This window comes from Hippocampus zosterae, chromosome 4 (genome assembly GCF_025434085.1).
Source record: "Hippocampus zosterae strain Florida chromosome 4, ASM2543408v3, whole genome shotgun sequence".
Lineage (NCBI taxonomy): Eukaryota > Metazoa > Chordata > Actinopteri > Syngnathiformes > Syngnathidae > Hippocampus > Hippocampus zosterae.
The window spans coordinates 7,617,532-7,634,693 of NC_067454.1; the positions used below are offsets into that span (position 1 = coordinate 7,617,532).

General features: G+C 41.5%; 1 protein-coding gene and 1 long non-coding RNA gene across 4 annotated transcripts in view; one reads left to right on the forward strand and one right to left on the reverse strand.

Annotated features, from left to right (window-relative positions):
* tox3 (TOX high mobility group box family member 3) overlaps positions 1-11,027 on the reverse strand; it is a 47,453-nt gene extending 36,426 nt beyond the window's left edge. The window contains exon 1 of one of the 2 annotated variants that reach the window (XM_052064354.1): positions 10,374-11,027. In XM_052064354.1, coding sequence (XP_051920314.1) covers positions 10,374-10,475 — 102 coding nt within the window. In that variant the 5' untranslated portion in view covers positions 10,476-11,027. The remainder of the gene's footprint in view (positions 1-10,373) is intronic. The other variant, XM_052064352.1, reaches the window with a different exon arrangement.
* On the forward strand, positions 6,249-7,167 carry LOC127600077 (uncharacterized). 2 transcript variants are annotated; one of them, XR_007962255.1, is made up of 3 exons: positions 6,249-6,525; positions 6,608-6,705; positions 6,797-7,167. It is a non-coding gene; the product is annotated as an uncharacterized LOC127600077 (long non-coding RNA). The 2 variants fall into 2 exon arrangements; XR_007962256.1 differs by having other exon boundaries at positions 6,608-6,697.
* Positions 11,028-17,162: the final 6,135 nt, after the last annotated feature.

Below are 17,162 nucleotides of genomic sequence, written 5' to 3' on the forward strand. Positions count from 1 at the left end.
ATTAGCTGGTGGAGCTGTTGAAGGTCACCACCGTGGAGCGGAGCGGCCAGCAGCAAGTCTTCATAAAACCATGCGGCGTATCATTATTTTCAAAGTGTTTCATTATGGATGGTTAACCTTGGCTAACTTTGACCTAACGCTCTAATCAGCTGCCAGTAATGCCTTCCAAACGGGGCAATCAGGCCGCCCCGCTCCTAGTTTGTCAGCCAGGAAAATACATCAAATGTACAATTTTACTGCCTGTGCAGGTTTTAGGAAAGTTATCTTAAATTTAAAAAAATAAATAAAAGGGGAAAAAAACATGCCGTCGAGGGCAAACAGTGCCGATGTTGAAACCTTCATCTGTTATCCCACCTCTTGAAAAAGTTCAGCTGCCAAAAGAAACAACCAGGACATGCTGCGAACCCTCAAAAAGATCAGAAGTTGAATCAAGAATTTCATGAAACCCACTTGGAGCATAATTTTAGTTGATGTTTCAGGGACTGAACCTCCAAGCTGCACTTTACTTTGGCAAGTAATGTCACGAGATGAAACACCTACGTAAGATACAACATTCCATTGACATGTTACATGAAAGGGAGAACTGTGTAATAAAAGATTGTTAGCTGGACGAAAAATTCGATTCTGGCTTCGAGACAACTTTGAGGCAGTCTATCAATTTTTTGGTTTGTTTTAATCACTCACACTAAACTGTCTGGCGCAGGAAAGACAGATAAAATGTATTTCAAACAAAAGAAGCGAAAGCGCAAACAATGTTATTAGTTTGAGGTTCTCAGGACATCAGCACTGTGATTGGAAGTAAAAGGACAGATTCAAAGTGTAACAGTCTGTGTGGGCTTCAATTTTCGGAAAATACAAAGCTCATTTAAGCGGTCGTAAAGAGTGCTGCACTGTTAGTGGAATGACTTACAAAGTGCACGCTGATGATGCAATTAACTTGACTTGCAACTACAACAACATTAATGTAAAATTAATTTACTGGTGTCGAACATCCATTCATCCATCCATTTTCCGAACTGCTTGATCCTCACTAGGGTCGCGGGGGGTGCTGGAGCCTATCCCAGCCGTCTTCGGGCAGTAGGTGGGGGACACCCTGAATCAGTTGCCAGCCAATTGCAGGGCACACAGAAACGAACAACCATCCACGCCCACACTCACACCGAGGGACAATTTAGAGTGCCCAATCAGCCTGCCATGCATGTTTTTGAAATGTGGGAGGAAACCGGAGCACCCGGAGCACCCGGAGAAAACCCACGCAGGAGGCCGGAGCTGGAATCGAACCCGGTACCTCTGCACTGTGAAGCCGACGTGCTAACCACTGGACTACCGGGCCGCCATGGTGTCAAACAACAAAGCTCATACATGCAGTTGTGCTGAAAAAAAACACTTCCTTGAGAGGAGATGTTTGGTTTGCTTGTGTTTAATCCCTTTAATTAATCTTTTTTAATGACCGATTGCTCTTGTGGCAACATGCATTGTCACCAGCAACCCTGGAGCAGTGCAACCACAATTTTGACCGTTTTAATCACCGTGATTGTCAAGCACAACACTAATGATGCGGTCAGCGGTGGTCTACTAAATGAGAGAGCACTGTGCGGAAGATATTTATTTTATCATTGAAACTCGGGCCGTCACGTTATGGCAAACCAAAGGTCGATGACATCTCTCCAGCCTTCTCCACGACCAATCAAACCAAAAATAACCTTTGGCACTGTGATTGACTGGCGACCAGTCTAGGGCGTTGGCTACCTTTTGCCCTAAGTCAGTTAGGATATGCATGAGATGCATTTTGTGGCATTTTGGAAACGTTCTCTTCAAATAGGTAATATTCTGTGGTTGAAGATGCTTGTTTCGACAACAACTGCATTTTGGAAAGGTGATCATGCAAATTTTTGAAAACATTTGTTGAAGGCAAACGCAAACCCGAGTGCTGCTTCAAGCAAAATCAGCTTTTAGAATAGGCAGGGTGGACTAACGACGGTTATGCATGGAAATGTCTGTTTTTTCAGGTATTTTTTGCAGCACCGCGTGGAAGTACTTTGTTAAAAAGAACTTGCAAAACTTTTCAAAAACACAAAGAACCCTCCAATTCTTCCATGGTCGTTCTCGTGCCTTAGGAATGTCAATGGTCTACTGTGCTCATCAATATTTAATTGGCGGTGGAAACACAATGAAGAACTTGCTTTAACATAATAACAGCCACACTATCTTTTCATCTCCGTGATAAAAAAAAAGCTCTATGTTCTGCCGTGCACCCATGTGTCCATTAAAATGAGAGCATTTTTATTTAAAGCTAATATTGAAGCTCTTTGTCCGATGGCTCTGAGAGATATTTGCACACCTGCTGCTTTTGTCAGTCCTTTTGAGTGCAGCCCGGTAACACATTGCATTATGGGAATGTGTCATGTGAGGGGAGGGGGGAGAGGGGGGGGGTTGTGTTGTGTAGATAAATCATATGCAACACACACCTGCAGCCCAGAAGGAAGGCATTCTCACCCTGTTGTTGGAAAGGAACGTTAAATATATTTTTAAACTGGTTTCGACATGGAACGTTTATATTCTCCCCCATTAAATCAAAGGTGTATTAAATCACACATGTCAAGTTAAAAGACAACTATTTTGATACGACCCATGAGCCCATTAAGCGGATTGGATATTAGAGCTATCAAACATAGTTGTACTGCCCCAACTGGAAAGCTTTAAAAACGGATGTTTTCTAACCGCTGTCGGGACACAGCACTGATTGAATCAGCCAAAAAGTGATTGACTGGCTCTATTGAGAAGCGTTTCTTTAGAGAAAAGCAGCTGGACAGTGAATAGTCTTCCCTCCTTTTAATAGGATCAATGCTGCCAAACATGTGGCAAGCCCGATTAAATCAATGTGTAATTACAGTAAATGTACAGTAAATGCTTTGACGGAAGCTTTGTTTCCCCTCGACCCCTATGAGATGAAGTGACCCAAATCAGTGACCTTTCATGTTGCTATGCAGCACTTTGATCAAGATGCTCATCGAAAGAATCTTAAATGTTGTGCATCCTTCTCTCTCTCTCTCCTGCTGACAATCTGACTTCTAGGAAAACCCACAGATAAGGTTAACAATGTTCGTACGGATATCAGTTGCTCCTCAGAGACGGTGTGAATCTGAGTGGGAATTCGCGCTGGAGCATATGATGATACACATCGCAAAGGTGAGAAATGATCAATCGTGTCACTTTTATACGGTCGTGCCTATCGTCGTCGTCCACCCGCAAAGTCACCTGAAGTTGAATACAAGTAGTAAGAAGATGGTAGAAGGTTGAAGTGAGAGGCAAATGCTTTCATCTGTCAATCTTAGGCAACGCCAGGTGGCAAGATGAACAAAAAGAGAGGGACGTGAATCAGATTACATGGTCATCATACATTCCAGACGTGCGGTGCAATCGTAAATCTAACAGCTCACAAATATTAATGGATGAATCCAAATAACGAATGACGAATTGTGCCACCAAAACACACACACCAAAAAAAAATTGCATAACTGAGAATCACAGATTATTAAATTGTTGCTATAATTGAACGTCCACAGACTGAGATATGTCAAGATCAAAACTTTAAGTTCAAAGAGTCCATGGCAGTTGGACAGCAAGATTTAGAAGAATTGAGACCAAGTCAAGACCGATATGTTGATGAATTAAGACGGAGCAAAAGATAAATGCCGATTGAGACAAAGTCAAGACCGAGAATTTGACAAGTGGAGACCATGTCATGCCCGCAATCCTCCTAAGGATAAGCGGAACAGATCATGGATCGATCATCTTAATAAAGTAATACACAGTCTGAAACGGGAAAGAATTTATGTTGCTGATAACAGCTACAATTTGAAAAGCCACCCAGCCCCCAGTAGGTGTGTATAGTATATGGCACGTGCATTTTGCATCACGAAAATGTAAAAGGCAAATTGCATCATCATTAACTCATTCACTCCCAATGATGTTTTTAAACATCTTTTCAGACTTGGTCCAGAATTGTCTGGAACTGAATGAGTTTTGAGGATGATGATTGATCAAAAAAAATGACATGAGTCCATTGTTAAATACTTCAATAAAGTACTCCCAAACTCCGTGTTGCTCCCTCTGCCTGTTTAAAAACATAGGCTAGCATGCATACATGCTACCGTATTTTTAAAGCTAGCATACATTTTAACATTCCTGCATCCAATAATACAATGTGTCTTGCATATGCGTTAAACACAGAAATAGCCTCCATAACTGACACTACGCCTTTTAATACGGTGTGCCGGATGGTCGTGAAAATACGGTACTTCCCTGTCTTTAATTCTAAAAGTTTTTTTTTTAATTTGGGTTGGGTGTTATCAAATGCACTGTAGTGAGAGGAAACTGAGTCCATGGTTGCCAACTTAACAACCACATATCTACATCTTACAAGCACACAACAGAGAGATAAGGGGCATATTATGAGCTGCAGACTGAATGCACAGCTGCAGGTTCACACGGACGCTCGGGCGCTAATCGCTCCGAGTCAACATGTGCAAACACCATTTAGAGGCTTTAAAATTGGATTTAAGGAAGTGTTTGAAACAAAAGAAAAAGAACGATTTTATTGCCTGATCATTTTTAACTGGTGGTGTGCCCTCTCATTTCACGCTGAGTAAACATCAAAGTAGTCGTAATGAGGTTTTTGTTTTTTGGTGGCGGGTTTTGACAACACACAACGTCAGAACTAAAGAGCGGTTTGGTTGTTGGACTGTTGCAGTTCAATGTTTGTTTGTTTGTTTTGATCATATCCTTTTTCAAATCTGTGAGACAAATTCACATTTCACAACTGAAATATTATTTGTAGAAAAAGTACAATGTTTCAGAAAATATTAAATGTTACCAAGAAGCTTGAACTCTGAACGGATTTTTAGGTCATATTAAGGAAACTAGTTCACTTAAAATGTGGGAGCAAACCCACTGCAAGTTGAGTTATCCACTGTAATATCCAAAAGTGTACGCCATCTTAATCTAGATCAGCACCAAATGTTCAATGTACCACCACTGTGCAACTATTCCTTGAAATGTCCTAATTCTGCAGACTACCAACTCACTAATTTCACCAAATTAATTGGGCTGCCTTTTCGGGATCCCAAAATATTGTTAACACTTGTATGAGAGTTAAGAATGTTAACATGCCCATTGAGCAGAGTTGACGCCTCTAAACGTCCTGTGCCAGTTGACAGTTTTTCACACCATTGAGAAGTCAGTCGGCAACATCATTCTCAAATAAGGGAGCTCAATGAGAGAGTGCTGTGGCAATGACGATGCACTAAAAATAAACCCTCTCCCATCTCGGTGAGGAAATTGGGTGTTTAATAAATCTGGCAAACTACAGTTCCTGACAGGCTACAATTAAAAGGCTGTAAGAAAAAAAAAACACCATCAGCTATTCACGTCTTGTACAATTACACATTTTACACGCACCCTGGAGTCCTATCTGTCAACTGTGGGGCTTGAAAAAACAGCTTGTGAGGTCACACACACACACACACACAGACACACACACACACACGTAAACACACTCTTCTCGGGCACACAGTTTAAGTTGTGTTTGGATATGTTTAGAATGTGTGTGATGAAATGGCACCAGCTGTGTACACTAGAAGGATGCACAAGGCCCAAGAGTAGAGGCGAAGCTTTAACCCTTTCCTTGCACACTGTGGAGAAGGCGGGACAAAGGGCACAATGGGACTGGGGAGAAGGGGGGGGAGAGCTTTTCCAACTCCTCAGTGTCAGGATCAGTTTCTTTTAACAGACCGAGTAAATGCCTCAGGTAATTACAGCCGCAGCTCAGTTCAATTGACTTGTTTTTTTCACAGCGCAATGAGTGACTCAAGAGGATCGTAGGTGGCTTAAAAAAGAAACACAAATAAAAAGGCAGAATTGTAAAAGTGGACTTTGCGCATGTAAAGTTGTAGGCCACCAAGAACATAGAAACGAATTAGAATTCAATTACTAGCCAGAATACCCCCAGAGGAGAGCGCCACCAAATATAATAGGTATAGCTTTTATAAAATGATGTCCATACAACTACAAGAAACATACCACATGGAACACGTTAATCAAAATGAGTTATAGTAAAAAAAAAAAATTAAAAAAGAGAAGAAGGGTCTCCTGTACCAACCTCTTGGCATAGAAAGAGAATGTATTCAAGAGGAGAGTGAGAAGCAAGAAATTGAGTGCTGTGGTAGAGACTGCTGGAGTATATTCTACAATGACACATTTTATTCGACAGGCAGTGCAAAAATGGAGAGCTGCAGCTAAGTAGAGACTGGCGTGTAATACTTCAGCATCTAGAGAAAAATGACAGCAACAGAGTAACATATTATCTTGTGGGGTTTTCTTTCTCTCTCGCTCTCTCATTTAAAGCTGCCTATATGCATGTATTACTGTGGAGCTGCAATTTTATTTGAGAGAAGACTGAAGGACACAAGTTGGAGATGGTGCAGTGCAGTTTTTCAATGTCCAGAACTGTGGCGCAGCAACTGGGTAAGCTTAAATTAGCATACAGTACTTTATTATTTGTAGCAACGGCAACTCAAATGTTACAATATGACAATTTTATTTGAAGGAAGATAAAGTTCAGCAATAAAGCAGTCTGCTGTGGAAAAGTGGAGACTAGAACATAATACAACACTTGGGAGTCCAGTATGAAGACACGGTAACAAGGTTAGCTAACATTAGGACGGTATGTGTGTTTGTCATTTCTAGCCACATATTCCGAAATGTTACAATAAATGACCTGTCAATTTATATCCAGATACTGAAGACAGAAAGACAAGAGACCGACGCAGCAAACGGCATCACCCAGGGCTAATTTACAGCAACAGCGTAAGCTAACGCTAGCCTGTTAGTTCATATTGATCATTTCTAGCCATGTACACACAAATGTGACACTAATTTAATGACTTTTCTATTTTGCCAATGTGTTTCCTTTTATTCCCTCGCTTAGACACAAATGTTGTTACATATCTGCCCATTTGTTTTAGCACTGGCGGAATTCCTGTTCGTTTGAGTATTAGCACCAGAGCAGGTGAAGAGTTTGCAAGAACATCTGTTGGTAATTTCAATCTCTCTGCGCCTGGAGGCAATGAAATCCCACACTAAATGGATACTGTATCTGAAACATTATTAAGAAAAAAAAAAGGAGGGAGGCAGACCAGATGGTCGTAAATATGAGGGATACACTGGGTCTCTTTCATGAAAGCATTGAGGTTGATCACATTCTGCTTTTACAAATACCAAAAAGCCAGACAAACCCAAATAGCTCCTCGACTTGTGCTCGGTGCTGAGACTTGCACGGGTAACCGCATAACCTTCACTGTCTCACATCATGCGCATTATATGGAATCGGACAAATAAACGCTGGATGCCTGGAAATAAACTCCAGCGTGTTTGTGTAAAGGTTTTCCAAACAATGGAAGCAGATATGTTACTGACTGCAACCTTGTGTTGCTTCACGTGATCGCAAGTGGCACTATGAAAAAGCTGAGTCACCAATGCAATGAGCAATCCGTGAAGAGCAAAAATGTGAACACCCAACAGTAAATATAGCAGAATAAATCTGCGCACAGCGGAACATCTGATGTCAATGTTTTTTTTTCCTCTAAATATTCCAAATGGAGGATTGGAGTTTGGCTAAAATGTGTTAAGGAAGAAGGACATTCGGCACTTAGTGGTTACGTTGACATGTAGTCAATCAATTACCCTTTCAAAATCTGCTTATTGGCAATATTCGGGTTTTGAAAGGCCATGTAAACATGGGCAAAAACCCAAATATGCTCAAAGACCCCTGGGTTGCCTCTTGCCAATTCCAAATTGTACTACTTAATCCTACATTCAGCTTCATAGATTCAAACGAATTATGACGTTCACTTGTTCAACTGAAAGCATTTTTCGGAAACATTCTTCTGTGACAAGCCACAGCTTGTTCCTTTTCAATCTCATCTCTATTCATGACTCCAGCACCTAATTAATGTCAATTGTTCAGATTTTTCTGTCATTAAAAAAAAAAAAAACTTCCCCTGTCTCAAAAATTGCCTCTGTATTATTATTTTCTCTTTTTTCTGTTACTCCAGATCCTGCCAGGGTGTATTAATAGATTTAATAGAGCAATGCATAACACCAAGCGCTTGGCAAACTGAGAAATAAACCGATGGACAGTTGGAATGATGCATGCAAAGAGAATGCGTCCACCATGCAAACGGTAGTCATTAGCATGAAACGCTTGCTTTGTGCTTGTTCCAGCCCCCCCCCCCACCCCCCCAATCTCCCTTTCCATCCTACTGCAATCCAACTGGTAGAGATATAGGATCGGTCTCCTTTTGCAATTTGTGGCCAATTAAACGTTACAGATGATTACATTTGCCCTGAGGAATTTGGAGCAAACGAAGACCAAGAAATCAAGTCGAATCAAAGAAGCGTTCTCTCGGGGGCTGATGAAGACATGATGAAATTGGGCACATATGACAAGTTGGCCACAATGGAGCTGATGAAACTGTACAACAAAGCCGGCAACTTTTTTTTCGGCAGCGGCAGAGGCCAAATAGACCTGATAACCTAGCAGGAGGGGAAGCATTGCTTAGACTTTACTGCAACGGCAAAAACAGTTGTGGGATTGTTTTTCTGTCAAGGTGATGTATCACCACGAGTACAACACTGACATCATACCACCACCACCCCCCCAAAAAGAAATGTTGGGCTTGCATAACATTCTCGCTCTAGTAAACATACCACAACTCCCTGGTGATGCTTAACAAGCATGAGGTGAGGTGACGCTTGGAAATATAGTCATGTAAGTGGAGAACATCACATGGTCTCTCACAGACTGCACTTGAAAGTAGCAAATGCAGCCAATGAAGAATGTTTGGTTTATTCAATCCGTATTTTGGATGTGGCGTGGCACATCATAATCAATTGTATGATTATTAAGAATTTAGTTTCGTTTGGAAATTGAAGCGCAGTACTTGGCTGTGACCAGCAGAGACACTGTTGATTCATTCGCCACTTTTATCGACTCAAGAAGAAGCAACATGACACAATTTAAGGCCCACTTTACATTGCCGCTTAAGCTCCAGCAATATTCTGCTTGCATGGAAAAAGGAGCTCAGAACCTTTGTAACTTCAAATCCTCAAATGACGGGACCTTTCATAAACCACAGACCCCCTTGTATTGCGGTGGACAAATTTTGGAAAGTGACAAAAGTGTAACACAATACCTTTTGTACGCAGTCATAAATGTCCATGTGTGTTGCAGGGGTGCATTTTTCAGTTTTTTATTCGAAGAGGAGTTTTACAAAAAGTTTGCACTTTTACTCTCTATGGCTGCTTAAACTCCGGCAAAGCATTTGAAGCAAGCAACTGAGAGCGAATGCTCAAAAAAAAGCTTTTTTGTTTTTTTTTAAATACCATGCAAATTTACCAGTGATGTAACCTGAATGTGTACGGATATCGGAATGTCACCGACCTATACTAAGTTACGGCGAAAAACACTTCAATGTCATAAATAGAAACGAAACACATGCCAAACAGTAAGTATAGTGTTAACGTCTTGTGCCACAGGATGACATATGACGCCGCTGCACTTTGAAATATTTGTATTATTAATTATTTGTTTTGACAAATTGAGTTTTAGGAGAAAAACGCAACAACTTAAAATTTTTAGGGGTCTGATTTAAGGTTGTTTTTTTGTTGTTGTTGTTTTTTAAGGGCTGCTTAAACCTGTGCAAAGCAATTGAATCAACTATGGCTTCGGTTCAGTGAACTACTATATTTTAAAAAACGTATTCCAGAAAAAAATAGCGAAACAAAGCATTTCTTAACAACGATTTCACATTTTCAAACATTTGGACGAGGTTCAATAGTTGCAATGCAATTCAATATTCAATGCTGGTCGATGAAAAAAACTGCAGTACATGTACTACTACTTCTGCAACGACAGTTATTGGAGTGATTTGCCTTCTTTCATTATAGTTGATGGAATTCACGGCATGACTTCAAATCCAAGGTTGACATAACTATTGCATTGCAAGTCAAGATATTCATTGATTTATTTAAACTGGATTGAATATTACAAAGTGATGTGTTGTTTCTGACTTTGTGATTCACGTTCGTAGCAATATCTGCACGCCACTTGTGCTCTTAGCCCCAATTCGTGAAGTCCGACGGCAATTAACACGCAGCACTAAAGTCTGTTAAAAGTTTGCTTCCGAGTGGCAGGTGAGTCCGGTGACGTTTGATGAAAATCAGAGAAGGAAACACTGCACATGTTTAAATCAGTTTGCAAGTGGTGCACTCTCGCGTTCGGGTCATTCTCATGACCAAACAAGCTCCCTCACCTTGTTGAAGTTGTAGTATCCCAAACAGTGGGAGAAATCCAGGTTGGCTGGTTCTCCGGGAATAGCATTTCCACCGGCATTGGGGTAAAAACGTACATCCATGGTAGAAGGCGAGAGGGGGGGTCGCGCTGCTGTGGCGCACCGGGGTACAGCGTGCTTTTCTCGGCTTGACAATCCAAAGAGCACCGCGGAGTGATCTTGATGGTGGTCGTAGAGGTTAAAAGTCAAAATAGTAGTTGGAAGCAGTAGATGTGGAAGTTTGGCTTATCCCTCATCTACGCGCAAAGACTCCCTGCAGGAAAGCTGTAAGAAGATGCCCCTCATGGAGCGCCAGCGGCTGAGCATGTACACGCAGCTGCTGGATACAAAAGACCGGCAAGGAGCGAGCGAGCGAGCGGGTGGGTGAGTGAGCGAGCGAGGCTCGAGTGAGCGTGGGTCCACCTCCCCCTCGTACTTCTTCTCCAGCTCCTTCTCACACGCACCGGTTTAAAAGTTAGTCCACGCGAGTTGAAAAGACTTAGCGGAGGAAGTATCCCAGCTAAATTGTGCCGGGGCAACCACGACACTCGGTGCGTGGAAATGATGTTTGTTTGTTGGTAAAGACTTGAGCTCTGACTGCTTACGCCGGAGGAAAACAAGGTAATGTGTACCGAGGAGAGCAGACTCGGCAAGACACGCCCACACATCATAGCAGCATGCTAATACGTTAAAAATGACGTAAAAATCACATTTTGTTACTATATATATCTATATAGACATATATATCTATATGTCTATATAGATATATGTGTGTATGTGTACGTATGTTAATTAGATGTCTCCCTCTCTATCTCCTTGCGAACTTCTATAACAAGAAGGCTGAATTTAGTTTTTTTTTGTGAAGTTATTCACAGTCAGACCTTTTCAAAGCCGTGTTCCGCATGTTGCCAGCGTTTGAGACTTCTGACTGCTCTTTCAAAATATTGTGCTCTGTGACAATATACAGGGTCTACAAAAAAATAGAGCAGACATTTCTTTCAAAAAAAGGGGGGAGGGGGGTTCTAAATTTTTCCGTTCCTTATTACACAGCAGGAGAACGTGGGTTGTGTTTACACACACACGCGCGCGCGCACACACAAGTTTTTGTCTGTAACCCGAGCTTTTTATGACACCTCAAACTACAAAGAACAAAACCAAAACACAAGAAGAGCTTTTGATGGCGAAATAATTTATTGACAGAATTACAACCATCAAGTGACTCACTCACCACATGCCTCGTGGGTGGTTTTCGTACATAGTGTTCATCAGTCACTCACTCCTTGGACTGTCATTTTTTGCCCCCTTAGAATCACATCACACACTTTCTATTAAAGGGATCATTCGGCCGGTAGGGTCAATTTTTCACGAAAAAGCTCAATTAATGTATTTTTTTTTAATCGTGAAAATTAAATCGTCTTGCATTTTTAATGGCATCATTTTATTTTGGAGGAGTCTGTAAAAATCGAACACCTCGAATAAAGCCCAATTTCAATGAGGAATGTGGCCACGCCCCCCCCCCCCCCCCCCATCCCTTCAGATCTTAATGAGTCACAAGAGGGATCGGAGACTGTTTGTCCATTGGAAATATGAGTCTTTAGCTTTAGCTGAGTTTTTGTTCTTGTAGGCTACTGTCTCATTTAATAACAACTACTGCTTTGTTCTTTTTTAATTGTCAGCTACAATCAGGTTCCATTTCATTGACGTAACCACAATCCGATCTGATGGTAACAATTAATCTCTCTGCTTATGCTAATATTTCCATTCATACACACAAGTCGTTAAACAAAAATGTTCCGCAAACATTTGTAATACATTGTGTAAAGAAATAGGTTACTCCTCAGAGGAATAACACATTTTTCTTTCCTGGGTGTTTTACTAAATAGGTCGCCGCTTTTTGACAGCAGTGTCATCTAACATTTGATGTCGGATGAAAGTGATAAAACAGAAAATGTACGGCGGCTTCATTTTTAACGCAGCCAGTCGGCAACACGCGAGAGAAGTTAACATAGCAGACTACATCTTTGCTCAGTGCTACTCCTCGTCAAATGATTGGACTCAGATGCTGGATTTACACCCTGGTACTTATTACCGTCTGCTGTTATTCAAACAGGACCTTTCCTGTGCGGTTGTCACATTTGGCTCTGGCCAAAAGAGGTGCGCATAAACATGGAAATCAATGGCGTCGGTCATGAGTGTGACACATGAGCACAGCGTTTGTGTTTTTTTGTTTGTCTGCAAAATGTCACACAGTGTGTCTGTACAGACAAAAACAAAAAATGTCAATCCTCCCATACTGTATTTATGGGAGACCTGTGACTCGTCGACCTGTAAAACCCGCTGAAAGCTTTTATCACTGCTTTTCACAAATTTGTCAAGCGATGCACGCCCTTCCACATTCCTGATGGAATTGACATGCCTTCTTTACTTCTCATATGCTTTCATCGAAGTAAAAAAAACAAACAAACAAACAAGTGCTTTTATTACTGTTATATTTATTTGGGTCTTTGCCTCACAATTTTAGCAATGCACCTCTTTCAATTCCGTGTCATAGTTCGCTCAGCTCCCCTCTGCCTCACAAACGTATAATAAAAGTAAATAAATATATATTTCATTTTTTCTCAGCCCACACACTCCATGGGGTCTTGAAACGCCTTTGCATTATGCCTTCATCAATAAAAGTAAGAATGCTTTATTGTTGATATGTTTTACTTCGAGCAATGGTTCACATTGCTTTCCCTGTAGAACATGTGAGAATGGATTTAAAAAACAAAACAAACAAAGTGAGCCGTGTACCATGACTTGAATCAAATCGGCATTGCTCATTTGTTCTTCAAATAACAACTTAAAGTTAGTTTTGCATTGCACTATGAGCAGTGGTAAACTTATTGTTACACTTGTCAATTTACATTTTTAAAACTAACATTTAGGGCCCCCTTATCATTGCCGTGAAAAAGGGCACATCTTGATAAGTTATCAATTGTTTTGTCTCGTTTGACAGAAAACATCTGCCGGGAATGACAAAATAACTTCAAGCCTCTTTTAAAATGAATTACACAAATGAACACACTGATGCTTATTGTTAATTGTGTCGAGTTCACTGTCACCGTAAAGCACTCATATACCAAGTCTGTACTTGCAAGTCAAAGAAGAAAAACAAAATCCGCATGTAGATGTCATGATGCAGTTTCTGGTATTGCTATTCTCACTGCTCATGGACTATTGTGCTATTGACCTCGTCGTGTTTCGCGTTTTGCAATTTCGGTACACCTGCTTTTTGTAAGTACGATTTTGGTTTTGTGATTTGGCTTTACGCCCGCGTGTATTTTGATACGTTGTTTTAGTTTGTATTGGTGGTCTTTAATTTTCGCCCCTTGCCTTTGCGCAAGCGCTTTTTGTTATTCGTTTATGTTCACTCTGGTCCTTGTTTTGACCAGCGCTTTATGTTACCTCTTTGTCGGTGCGATTATAAGCATTAAACCTATTTTTGTTACGGAGACCTTGTTTACATCTACGTTTTTGGGATCCAGACTTAACTCGGCTTGTCGGAGTCGTGACAGTAGAACCACATCCATCCATTCATTTTACGATCCGCTTGTCCTCAAAAGGGTCGATGGGGGGTGGGGGGGGGGTACTGGAGCCTGTCCCAGTCATCTTCGGGCAGTAGACGGGGGACACCATGAACCGGTTGTCAGCCAATTGCAGGGCACAAATAGACGAACAACCATCCGCGCTCACGTTCATACCTAGAGACAAATTCGAGTGTTCAATCAGCCTGTCATGCATGTTTTTGGAATGTGGGAGGAAACCGGAATACCCGGAGAAAACCCATGCAGGTACGGGGAGGCCAGAGCCAGAATCGAACCTCTGCCACTCCATTGCAATGTCACCCTAGTCTCCATTTTGCAAATATGAATGTAATTCAGTCAAATCAGCCAGTCAATGATGCTCTTCTTCAAATGAACTCAACGTCAACGTTTTGTCGTCTTAGTGAGTACATTGTACAAGCCTGTACAGTTTATGGCAGAGAAAAGCCACTGTAAGCGAGCACGGTGTGTGTTGGCATGTTTGTAATCAATGTGCTACAGCGTGCCGCTGTGCTCGAGGAAGATAATCCCCCATTTGAACACTCTCCAGTCTCCTTGCTCGGGAGATGGTCAACAATCCGGAAGTGTCGCCAAGAAATGCGCTTTGTAATTACGGAATCATTGACGTTGGACTTCATGCAAAACGTGTTTCCCTTTGATATCGTCCCCCCCCCTTCCCCTCCGTATGCATAAACCAGCAGTGTTACTCTTACAGGTACGCCTACCCAATCAAATCCCATTCAAGTGACACATAAAACATCCCACACCGTCTCCCACACTGCACATATCAGATAAGCAAGCTTCCACTCTCTGCCCTGCTTATTGGATGTTGTGTTGGCCACATGACACAATCATTGTGTGTCTTTTTATTTATTTATTTATTTATTGTGCACCGTATTCCATGTTTTTTTTATTATTGTTGTTCAGCAGTGCAACCAGGCAGTGGGATTCATTTCCTTTTTCTCTCTCCTGCTTTTTGGGGAAAAGCAAAGATGAGTTCTGCTTCTCCACCATATGTCATTTCCTCCCCGGCCTGGCAACACTGCGGCGACATGAAAACAAATTGACATCATCCGCTGGCTCCTGTTCGGCTGCAATTAAAGCATAGCAGTGTGGTTAAGCCCACTTACAAAAAAATGGAAAATACGCAAAAAAAAAAAAAAAAAAAGATTCATTAGCCTTATAATCTTTTCTTCACAGTTAGCATGCAGAGCTTGTTGAGTCCAACTGACACGTCATAAATTGCTCTTCAAAGACAGGAAAGTCAATTTGATGCTGGTTTTATTCATGACGGCACACAATAAACAGGATTATTATTATTTATTTATTTTTTTTAAAGACTAAGCTAAAATCTAAACAATATGGCTTTGGCTAAAATTTGGACCACCATCATAGGGAAACAAAAGTTTGTTTTACATGTTGCACAGCACAGCTACAATGCAACCTCCGAAGTCGATCACAACCCCGTTGATCCGCCAAAGTCGGAATAATAAGTCATATCGTTACCGTTCTTTATTATCTGTACATGCACTAAATATTTTAAGTCCCGCTCCTTCGAGGTATGCAGAGTCGCAACGCCTCAAAGATGCGTAAACTCACAAATGGAACAGACTATGACGCACAACACAATATGTACAATAAAACGAACGAAATATCCTCTTTATTCTTTCTTATCGGAATATTGTGGAGTTTGCTATGTTGTACAAGCGACCCCAACAGAGTCTCAATTGCTCATCCATAGTTTATTTCCGCTTCTTGCCAAGTTTGCTGAATCTCACGGGCGAAGCCAACATCTTGCTTTGCTGAAGTCTGACGTGACGTCACTCACGGCGACGGTTCAACATTATCGTGCGCGTCACACTCTTCCACAAAAACACGGATGGCGCCCAGAACGAGATTGAAGACATGCCATTTCTAGTTGGATGGCTAAAACTCCATTTTACTTTACTTTGCTGACTTCTCGGAAGAAATGTGACATCTCGCGCGGCTGCGGTCGTATATTTTGTTTTGATTGCAAAGTCTACGACGTTAATGGCATTTAAGGTTTCCAATGTATCTTCCATTAATATAAAATCCTGCTGTGGATTCTCATCTTTTTACTGCGCTTTCCACCAACATATTGATCCGCAAGGGGGAAATTTCTAACGTTAGAAGTTATTGCAGTCATAAAGAAGTTGAATGACTTTTTCGAGCCAATAACGTTGGCGCTTCTTGTCAGTATTAATATAAAACGCTCAATGGCCTTTTAAATGGGAGGTCACCTAAAATCAATGCGCAGGAAATGTAAGTTAACCCCCCGTTTAATTCTCCGGCACAGCAATAATATCCCAGTGCCAATTAGTTTAAAGGAAACATTATTCCTATAATGATTGGTATCATTTTTATCCATTCATCCGTTTTCTAATCCTCTTATCCTCACAAGGGTCGCGGGGCGTGCTGGAGCCTATTCCAGCTGTCTTCGGGCAGTAGGCGGGGGACACCCTGAACTGGTTGCCAGCCAATCGCAGGGCACAAATAGACGAACGACCATCCGCGCTCACGATCATACCTTTAGACAATATCGAGTGTTCAATCAGCCTGCAATGCATGTTTTTGGAATGTGGGAGGAAACCGGAGTACCCAGAAAAAAAAAACCCACGCAGGCACAAGGAGAACATGCAATCTCCACACAGGAAGACCGGAGCTGGAATCGAACCAATGACCATGCACTGTAAGGTTGACGCGCTAACCACTCGACCAACAGGCCGCCCCAGGTATTATTTTTATTACGGTATTCTTCAAAACAGTTCCCAGGTGTCCGAATAACACGTATGTGACATTCTATGGTGAAAATATTCAAAAGGATGAATAATTACAGCACTCTTAATATCCACTTGTCTTGATCTTGTTCAAATCACACATTTCGGGGGGCGTCAAATGGGAGGAGGTTGCTGGTTCGGTTTCTCATTAATGCAAACTAAGGCTTTCATTCCGATGAAATTTGGTATGTTGTTGTTAATTTAGCCATTTTTTTCTGATCCCTCAAGCACTCCTTTTTCAAGCCAAAAGTAATGAGCTACAGATCTGAGGAAGTCGGACCATCGAAAATATACGTGGTGGTTAATTTCACACCGAACGAATGGGCAGGCACTCCCAAGACCCAACGATCTTGACACAAGCACTTCAAAAGTCCATTTTCGTATTTTCC